Source organism: Cavia porcellus, unplaced genomic scaffold (genome assembly GCF_034190915.1).
Source record: "Cavia porcellus strain 051 isolate PalLab524CR breed Dunkin Hartley unplaced genomic scaffold, mCavPor4.1 scaffold_1, whole genome shotgun sequence".
NCBI lineage: Eukaryota > Metazoa > Chordata > Mammalia > Rodentia > Caviidae > Cavia > Cavia porcellus.
In genome coordinates, this window is record NW_026947484.1 from 229927934 (window position 1) to 229938915 (window position 10982).

Here is a 10982-nt window from a genome sequence, read left to right on the forward strand (position 1 = left end):
ACAGGTGTCCCAGAGTGATGGTATGTTCCACTTCTATGTTTGTTTGTTTTGAATATTTTGCTTTTTTTGAGATAGGGTCTTGCTATGTAGTCCAGGCTAGCCTTAAACTCACTATGTAGCCCAGGTTGTCCTCAAACTTGCAGTGATGCTCCTGCCTCAGCCTCCCAAGTGCAGAGATTACAGGCACACACCACCACATCTGGCATGTTCTGCTTTTTAGCTACTAGCTGTTTGGGTGTTTATTTGATAGTTATCCATTATGCTATTCACATAGATTTCTAAACTCCCTGTATGACTAAGTAGCTCTTTTCTCAAGGTTTCCTGCAGTCTACTTTCTATAGTATCAGTAAGCAACCATGTTAGAAAAACATTATAGAATGGCATATAGTCAAGAAACTGCTCTCAAAGAGCCATTCTGCTGTGTTCTATTTCTAGAATTATGGGAAGCATATTTAATTTATTGGATGGCTATTGTGAAAAAAATAATAAGACACTAAATAGTAGCTATTATGGATTTTTATAAAACTAGAAAAAAAAATAGCGTAAATGATTGCTCTAGAACCAGATAGTAATGTTCTCTAATTGAACAGATTTCCGGAAAAACTAACCATAGCTTAATATAGTTTTCTGTTTGAACATCTCCTTCTTATTGTTTGATTTATATTTTCTGCTTTTCTTTGTTTGACAATGAATACTAACCTCTTCCTCCTCCACCTCCTTATACCCCAGGACTTTTATTTACTCACTTCTCACTAGAGGAACGCCCTATCCAGCCTCCTTCCTTCTCCGAGGAATAGTCTTCTGCATTGGCAATGGACTCCTTCAAAGCTACTATCTCATTTACTGTGCAGAGTACCTGCAAGAGTGGTACACAGATGTTCGGTTTAGCTTGGGTAAGTGAACCTGGCCATTCCCCACTCACTTGCCAGCTAACATCGCTTCTTTGAGTGTAAATCGTCATTGCCTCTCCCCGTCTTAACCTCCTGGTGACCCCGTTATCCTCTCACTCCCTGCCTAGGTCGTTTTCTGTACCATAGCCGCAGAGATTGTTCAGATGTTCTTGGCCTTTCCAGCTTCACGACCCGCTTTCTATCTCCATCTACTTCATTTCGTTTTCTAGTCCCCGTGGTGTCTTGCTGTGTTGAAAATCATTGTTTTTCTTCCTCAATTTCCACCTTTTCAGAGACTGTTCCTGACCACCTTATCTAAAATAATTGAAGACAAAGATCTTCAATTCTTCCCCCCCCATTTTTTGATAAGAGGAGTTATAGTCCAAGAGGATTTAGTCCTTTGTACAGTATTTTGGCTCCGAGATTATTCTTAATCCCTATTAGTATCACACATTCCACACTGTCCATCAGTATAATGCCCGTGGCCTAACTCCAGACCATGTGCCAACTGGACTCTTACATGACTACTTAATGTCATCCTACTCAAAGCCACCCTGGCCTACTGCTTGAAGTTTCACAATAACTTTCAAGCTGAATTTCCTACTCCATCCTGTCCTTTAACAACCTAGGCATGCAGGAGCCAGTGGATATTCAGATATGAATGACCAGAGAATTCATTGCATGAGTGCTTACCTAGGCATGACAGAATATTCTGTGTCCACAAAGACAAACACACAAACAAAACAAACAATAGCAATAACAAAACAGAACAGGAAAGACTCTGTGCTCAGCTGGAGACACCTTTGGGATATGTAACAGAGAGAGAGACAGAGACACAGAGACATACAGAGAGACAGAGAGAGGTGAATTGCGTAGAACAGTCTATATAGTATACTTTTTTATGTGAAAATGGGATAGAAGGGAAAGTGTGTGTGTGTGAAAGTAAATGTTAGAATTATGAAAGTTTCCCTAGACATTATACATGTTGGAGTAAAGAATTTGGAGTGGGTGGAATGGGGCAGAAAAGAAAAAGGCAGGGCTTTTCTTTCCTTATAGTTTTGCCCTTTGCATGATGACACTTGATTTAAAAAACAAACTTACATTGAAGAGAAGTTACCCAAAATTGACAGCACACAAATGTACCTCACTTAAAATGATAATGTTATGCAACTGCACAGGAAATACAGCAATAGAGCCAAATACAGAAATGTGAGGACATAGGCCAGTCATGTCTAGGAAAGGGAACATTCTGAGCGACAACAGTCTGATCCTTTCTCACCCTCACCCCTGCCAGAGATAGTGGTCTTGTAATGGAAAATGGCCCCCCAGTCAGTATCTTTCAGTTTCTTGGTTGCCCAGGTAACAGTTCCTGTTCCAGTTCGGGTTGCTCCTGTCTCTTAGAAATGGCTGCTCACTGTGACGCATAGCTGGTCACTATGATGCACGCCTATAAGCCAATCCCCAACTGACAGTCTATTCTGCATCTGCACTTCCTGCTTGCTTATCCTACATAAGCCCTAGACCACCAGAGATCAGGGCCTGATACTCTGGAAATGATCCCCGTCAGTGCCCATCAATGCAAATAAATCAGCCTCCAAATCCTGGGTGCTGTTTTGGTGTTTCTGCCTGCCACTGCAGCCTGGGTTGGTGTTTGGCATGACTTTTTACTTATCATTCTGTCCTCTGTCATCCTGTCTTCACGCTTCAGAGACACTGGGCCTTCTTACCTAGTAGTCCCTGTATCTCAGATTTTTGCATTCTCATATTCAAATCAAAGGACAAATGCCAAATCTTCAAAGTACTTTCCTTAGCCGCATTCTCTAAACTAGAGGCAGTGTGTACCCTCCTTTGCTCTCTCATTACCCTATTTTGTTTTTCTGCAACGCAGAATTTTACTTTGATTTTTGAATTCGTTAATTCATTTCTGCATTCCTCTACTAAAATGTAGATTCCTTAACAACAGATACCTTGACTATTTCTTCCATTCTTGTATCCTCAGAGCTTAGGATACCGTTTGTATGATGGAAGCCCTTAGTGAATGTTAGTTACATAAGTGGAAGAATGAATGAACGCACGGATGACCCTCATTCCAACCTTGAGAGACAGAAGCTGTTAGAAGCTACATTTTACAGATGAGAAAATTGAGGCTGTTAGCTGCAGTGACTTTGCTCAAGGACACATAGGCAGCGGGTCCCAGGTCCCCGCCTTTCTCTACTGCTGTCTATGCTGCACCTTCCTCCCCACTGTCCCCCATCCCAGGACCTATTTCTCCCACAGCAATGATGATTTGAGTAGACAAACTGAGAAATCATATATCAAATAAAATGAGAGTAGATCTGATTGTTTTACTTAAATTTTTCTTGCTTTCTGTCTGAGCAGGACAAATACATTTTATGGAGAAGTAAGGCTGGGCCTCTGTGTGAGACAGTGCAAGCACCCCACTGGGGTGCAGGACCAACATGCCTGAATCTAGAATTTCTTGCCTAAGACCAGGGCCCTTTCTGTACCAGTGACTGATACATACCAGGATACCTTCAGGGTATGTGGTTAAATGGTTGAATGAAGTCATGAATAGTATGTGTAGCATGTATGCCTTGTTTTATAAAATGGTGTGTGTGTGTGTGTGTGTGTGTGCGTGTGTGTGGACTACAGAGGTGGAAATCAGTTTTCTAGTTGCCAGGCCCTTCAGTCTAGTTCACTTTACTGTCATGAAAGTGGCAAAAATGAATCAGAAATGCTCTCAGCCATGAGTCACAGAAAACCAATTAGTGACAACCTAACTCAGAATCTGTATGTCTTACCTAACAAGAAGTGTCCATAAGCTTCTTACTAATACCATTAAGAATCCTGTCTTTTCTGTCTTAATGCTCCGCTGTTCCTAGGATGTTTACCTGTGCTTTTCACATTCATCACTTGATTACAGGACTCTGCTGCAGCTCCAGGCATTACATTAGCAATTAAGGCAGGATAGATGAGGGAACAGAGGCATTGGCCACACTGGCCTTTACTGGAAAATTGAGAGATTTTTGAGGAAAACCCTGAAGATTCTCCCTTACATTTTATAGGCTGAATCAGATCATATGGTCACCTTTCACCTGTTCAGCCTTTGTAATGAGGTGTGGCAGAGGGAAAATAGGATGAAATTCACTGTTGAGTTGGCTGAGAAGTTTGATTATCTGCCAGTGTTACTCATTCATCTGTTTGCTTAGTTTTTAAAATATCAAACAATGTTTCTGCCTCCTGCTCCCCTCCCTTCTCCCTCCTGTCTCTGTCATCTGTCACTGAATAAGCACACCAGCATTTTAGTTTTGCAAAAAGTACAACACCTTGTCCACCTGAATCTGGAACCCTCTCTTAGTACCATTCCTGGATTTAGAAATTAAATGTTCCTCCCTTCGTTTATGGAGAAAAAAAAAAAAAAACCAAGCACAGAGCAAAATTTAATGTATAAAAATCAGTAAAATTGGAACACATTTTTCATTTTTTAAAAAAAATTTATCCTCTCTCTCCTGTGCCAAGGTATCTTCCTATTTATTTTGGGAATGGGAATCAACATTCATAGCGACTATGCCCTGCGCCAGCTCAGAAAGCCTGGAGAAGTCATCTACAAGATCCCACAAGGTAACGTGTCCCCCAGGTTCAGATTCCCGTTCTTCCTTGGGGCCTGTCCTGGGCATTAAGCTATGGGTAATAAATGGAGAGGGACATCAAAAGCACAAATACACAACACATGCTGGCTTGGTCCTGACTACTCCTCCACATGTCAGGCCCAGAAGTTCAAGAGAGCTACAAGACTCCCAGGAAGGAAGCTTCCAGTACCCTGAAAGTGGGAGAGGGTGCAAGGCTTGGAAATAGGTAGTTGAAGGACATATGATTGTCACGTACATGGAATGTGATCCTTTTAGCCTTAGCGGACAAAGTCAGGTTTCCTTGTGTGAAATCACAGGGCACACTGATAAGAACTTGGTACAGCCCACTCCACACCGGAACTGTGTGGTACAGCTACAGCTTATTTAAATTTTTTAAAAAAAAATTTATGTTTTTATCTTTTTGTTAAAAACTAAGATACAAATGCACTCCTTAGCCTAGGACTACATAGTGTTGGTATCACTGGTGGCACGGTCTTCCACCTTCATACCTGGTCCCTCTTGAAGGTCTTCAGAGTAATGTCACACAGGAGCTGTCATTTCCTGTGATAACAATAGGGTTTTTTTTCCTGAAGTATTAACCCAAGGCTGTTTTAGAGCTGCTTTTTAAAAATAAGTAAGCAAACTAGGATTGGAAGCCCTATTCTATCCAGCTACTCCCCTCCTGGGTATTTTCCCAGAAAAACTGAAAAGGTCACGTCACAGTGATATATGTGCACCCAGGTTTATAGCAGCACAATTTGTAACAGCTAAATCTTGGAAACAGCCAAAATGCACATCAACCACAGAATGGATGAAAAAGATGTGGTATTTTTATACACTGGAATATTACTCAGTTATAAGAAAGGATGATCTTGAGACTTTTATAGATAAATGGAGGCAACTAGAGACAATCCTCATAAGTGAAATAAATCAGACTCACATTTATAAGTAAGGTATTGTCTCCCTAGTGTAAAAAGTAAATAATAATAATGATAATAAATTGAAAGAGTAATAAGATCTAAAATGTACAATAGATATTGTAATTATGAAAGGGAAAGAAAGAGCTCTAAAGGAAGGAACAACTTGTAGATGTACACACGTAACTGTGTGTATGTTTAAGTGTGCAAGATAGATAACCATACTGCTAATTCTGTTAGTTCATCAAAAAGAATAGATTGTGCTGTCATTGTTTAATTGTTCATTTTTATGTTTTGATTTTGTGACTTGAACAACTACTTCTAAGATAACAGCATGTAATATATTAGAGTTGATTTCTTACTGTTATTGTTTTCGAAATTCTGTATCATTTCTTTTTTCTGTTTTGCTTTTTTAAAAATAAAAAATAAAAATAAGTAAGTATGCACTTAAAATATCAAATCACAGCATAGCACAGTAAATATATAAACTGTGATAGTCATTTGTTAACACTGTCAAGTAGTCTGTCATGCCCATAATGTATGCGCTGTACTTTGACATGCCTGGCAGCAAAGGTTTGTTTACATCAGCGTCACCACAAACACACACGTGATGTACTGTGCTGTGATGTCCTAGGTGACAGCAAATTTTGAGGTCCATCATAACATAATGCAACCACCATCACTGACACCATCTGCTATCAACCAAAATGTCATTATGCAGCACATCAGTGGACATTTTTTAGAGATAAAGATAGAAAATTCTTGAAATCCTAACTTCCCAAGAAACTCCCGTGTGAGTTTAACAAATAGGCAGGTGGCGAGGAATCAGTTTGAGGAATTCTGTAATATATGTAGGGGGCTTAGTGGCTCCTACCCTTCTCGATGTAAAACACTTTATTTACAGCAAAAATGAAATTCCTGAATTATGACATGATGTTTGTGAGATCAATATCCATTGATTAAGAAAATAATGACAGTACCACTATGAATTCAGCAATACATTGAAGTAATCTGATTATTGTTCATACCCTGAGAGAATTCACCTTAAAAATAATACTGCAGGCAGAGAAAGTGTATTTCTAGATAATTTACAATAAATCAGTGGCTCCTCTCTAGGTCTAGGGAATTGCAGGTAGGGAACCACTGATACAATGTCACCCTAAAGCAAAATAATTTTAAGGAAACTTGATATTTTATAAGGCCTTCACACAGTCACTGGACAAAGGAACAGAAAAGGTTCTTAAAGATCATATTGCCAAGATTTTGAATTCTGATAGAAACTAATGTAAAAGTAAAAGTATTTTTAATGTAAGTCTAGGAAGAGAAAATTGTTTTGGTTAAGATTTCCCAGTTTAATATGAGTCATGAAATTTGAGGATAGGTAAATTTAACAGCATTAGAAATGTGCCAATTTCTAGATACAGTTGAGAGAGAAGAAATAACTTTTTGGGCAGAAAACGAGACACTTTCTACAGAAATCAACAAACGCAGGCCTCACCAGCCTCTGGAGGGACAAATAGTCCTTGAGTTAAAAGGGACCAGAGTCTAGGGCTTAGCAGAGGTGCAGGGGCGGGGAGCTGGGGTGGGAACAAACGCCAGAAGAGACTCTAATCACTTCCCACATTGATTCAGAGTTTCGCTATTTTGATGTAGCGTGTGGTTTCCCTTTGTGTGAGCAGGAGTGTCCAACATGCTGACCATCAGTGCAAGTGTCTGGGAAAGTGAGAAACACAAAACAAAAGCAGATCTTCTGCTTCTTTTCGTTGTCCTGTCCAGAGTTCATGGTCGGGCACCGTCAGACAGGTGTGGCCAGTGCTCAGGATTCCAAATGTTCTGGGCACCAGTTGCTCTTTTTCTGTTTTCTGAAAAAAACTCCACTAAACTCCGATCACTGTGGGAAAGTCTCCAGCCCCGGGTTGTCCTAGCTGTCTGTATTTTGGAACACAGGGATCTACCACCACTGTGACTCTGAGGGTTGATTCTCTGGTTCCTCTGCACTCAGGTGGCTTGTTCACATACGTTTCTGGAGCGAATTTCCTCGGCGAGATCACTGAATGGATTGGTTATGCCTTGGCCACTTGGTCTATTCCAGGGTTTGCTTTTGCATTTTTCACGCTTTGTTTCCTCGGGAGCCGAGCTGTTCACCACCACAGGTAAGGCAAGCTTTCTTTTCCCTTCCTTCCGTCCCTGTCCCTCCCTCCTTCCTTCTTGGGATTGCGTCTAGAGCCACTTTACCACTAAGCTACTTCTCCAGCTGTTTCTGTTGTACTTTTTATTTTGATTTCGAGACAGAGTCTCACTAAGTTGCCCAGATGAGACTTGAATTTGCTGTCTTTCTGCTTCAGCCTCTCTAGTGCAGGGATTACAGGCACGCACCACCTGCACCTAGTCAATTTCTCAGTAGAGGTCAGAGCATCCATTAGCTTTTTGTTTTTCTTTCCTCCAAAAAGTCTTTTAGCACATGGAGTCAGACTGAGAGACCAGAGTTACTTATTTTTATAAGGGAAATATGATACGGTACTCTGGATTGTTAAATTCTGACATTTTAAGGATTTTACCGAAGTTGGAATTTAGCTAGATGATAGTAACAGTACATTTTTTTTTTAAGAGAAAAAATAAGCCCAGGCAGACAGGGGCACCTGAAGTGGCCATTGAGAAGCCTGTTTAAGGCCTCACAGCGAGGGATGCCTTGTGTCACGGAAGTAAGCTGACCCAGGCTCTGTGTCAGTGGTGATTGCTTCTTGGCACTAAGCCATAGATAACTAGTTAAGAGGCAGAAGAAGCAAATTCCATTTCCATATTTTGATTCAGATCTCTCCCATCACATTTCTTGAAGTACGTTCCACAGTTCCACAGCTAAGTCCCTGGCTGGCACGTCTCAGAATGTCACGGATAATTCTGAGCTACAAACAGGATGCAGAACCACTGGGAAAAAGCATAAGCCAGGGGCCTGTGGCTGCTTTTTGGGGTGGGATGGGGAGGGTGTTGTCATTTAATATGAAGTTTGGTGCTAACAGTTCGGGTAATCACAGAGCCCAGTAACCTGCTGTAGGATTATTTATGCAAGGACTTGGGCACTACCAGGGCTTGTTCTGACACCTCCCTCCTCCCCCTGCTGCCACTCTCCCTGACTCCAGCCAAGGTCTTTGCTGGGCACCTGGGAAGCTAGGTAGGGTAAGCAGTTGGAGTGGGCAACTGTTTTAGCGAAGCCCCATCTGCTGGTATAGTCTGGGATTGCAGGCATGTAGAACCCTCTCAAGGTTAAGGCACTGATCAGGGGTGGGGATAAAAGAGCTAACTGGGGCTGGGGATTTAGCTCAGCAGCATAAGCACTTGCTTGGCAAGTGTGAGGTTGTGAGTTCAGTCCCTGGTACTGGGGGAAAAGAAAGCTAACTGAATATCACCCGAAGGAAAAGGGTAAGGTATTAAATTATTATCAGTATTTAAACCTGTATATGAACTTGAGGTCTCTGTCCAAAATTTTCTTCCTTTGGGGGGTGGGGGAGAAAGCCCTCACTTCCTGGAGACTGAGAGGGAGAATGTAGATGCCCGTAGGGAAGCAGACTTGGGTCTAGAACCCGGTGGAGCCCCTCAATCTCTTGCCTTGGTGCCTCGGCCTGGCGTATGGCTCATTTTATAGTTTTGAAGGCTAAACAGAGAACTTCTTCTCAGTGGAATTTACAGCCCAATTCAGAGATGAATGAAGCACCCGTTCCCCAGCCACGCTCACTCTGCCCTCAGCAGGAATGAAGGACAGGGGATTCCTCACCTGCAGCAGAGTCACAGAGCGGCTCTCCCCATCACGGTCTGGGGGATAGGGGAGAACAGGGTGTCACTGAGGGGCCCCGAAGAGCACAGGCCAACATGTTCGGTCTGGGAAGGGAGAGCGATCCCTCCAAATGTTTTCAGCTGGTGCAAAACCAAAATCCAGATGGAGATCATCGGTTATGATACTCTGCAAGAAGGAGGGCCGGAGGATGTCTCTTTTATAGGCCTAACACAGCCTTGTGCAGGTGCTCAGGGAATGAGGTCAGGCGTTCACAGCAGAGGCCGCACGCACTGTCCTCTCCAATCAAAACGCAAAAACCCACCACCAAGTGCACATGGTGTGACCGTCTTTCCTCCAACTTAAATGAGGTGCTTTAGCAGAGTGTATTGTCTGAGGCACAACCAGCTTCAACTAGTGCAGCGCACGACCTGGCAACCTCCAGAGAAGGCTTCCCCCGAAGGTCCACTGTCTCCCAGGGCTGCTGTGAGAAATGACCACCAAGTGAGTGGCTCAAAACCTCAGGAAGCTATTTTCTGATGATTCTGGAGGCGAGAAAGTGAGGCAGGGCTCCGATCACTGTGACAGCTGGAAGGGCCCTCCTCCTCCCTTCCCCACTTTGGGTGGAGACCGGCCAACCTCGGGATTCCCTAGCACACAGCCGCCTCACTCTGACCTCCTCTCTGGCCGTCTCTCCTGTGTCTCTGTTACTCTTCCTTTAAGTGCACCATTCATACTGGATTAAGGGTCCGTCTTGCTCCAGTATGATTTTATTTTAATTCATTGTAGCCGCAGTGATGTTATTCCCAAAATAAGGTCATTTTGTTTGGTACTGGGAATTAGGACTTCAGTCTGTCTTTTGGGGGGGGACAAAACTGAACCCAAATACAGAGCTGTTTCTAGGCTTCATGAAGGGATATTTTCCAGGGATTCTCTGAGATTAACTTTGCTCACAACTGTTGGGAGTCTCTTCTGTGTATTTCTCAGCGGAATCCAAATGAGCACTTCCTTCTGGCTACTGCATTAGAAAATTCTGCTAAAATATACATCATGTGAGATTTATCATTTTAACAACTTCTAATATGAAATTCAGTGGCAACGGGTATGTTCTTAATATGGTGCAACCCTTACCACTACCTTCTGGCTATGGCTTTTTATTTCCCAATGCAAAAAGAATCAACATTTAAAAGACAGAGGCTGGAGGAAGGGAAAGTGCTTAGGCGAGTGGCCACTGGAATAGCCAGGCCCTGAGTAACTGCAGGTTGACTTGTAAAAAGTATTTCAGACCCTGCAAACCTCAACTGATGATCGCCGCTCATTTATATTTTCACCGTGTGTTTCCTGTCTTCAGGTTCTACCTCAAGATGTTCGAGGACTACCCTAAATCTCGGAAAGCCCTTGTTCCGTTTATCTTTTAAGGAAACAACTTCAAGAGAAGCAAGACTTCCATAATACCAGTAAAAACCGTCAAGCTGCTAAAACTGTGATGTGTAAAGTCCTACTATATGCATATATTAAATATATACCTACATGTATATGCGTGCGTGTGTCCGTATGGTGCGTCCATAATAGTAGATCTCTTTTCTGCCTGCTGACCTGAGGATTCTGAATGCCGCCTGCTCACTTCCCTTCTGCCTGCCAGGGACCGTAACCCAGTTTCCTAGCAGAGCTTTAGAAAGCTTTTTCCGGCTGAAAAACCTTCTTAGCCACCCCTGCTATGAAGTATAGAGCTTTCCCTGTGTGTTTTTCTTTGGACGGTGCAAGTCTGTGTGGCTTTCTC

At 42.5% G+C, this 10982-nt stretch overlaps 1 protein-coding gene across 1 annotated transcript in view; it reads left to right on the forward strand.

Moving 5' to 3' along the window:
* Srd5a2 (steroid 5 alpha-reductase 2) overlaps positions 1–10737 on the forward strand; it is an 85422-nt gene extending 74685 nt beyond the window's left edge. The window contains exons 2-5 of the mRNA XM_063230244.1: positions 730–893; positions 4410–4511; positions 7439–7589; positions 10554–10737. Coding sequence (XP_063086314.1) covers positions 730–893; positions 4410–4511; positions 7439–7589; positions 10554–10620 — 484 coding nt within the window. The 3' untranslated portion in view covers positions 10621–10737. The remainder of the gene's footprint in view (positions 1–729; positions 894–4409; positions 4512–7438; positions 7590–10553) is intronic.
* Positions 10738–10982: the final 245 nt, after the last annotated feature.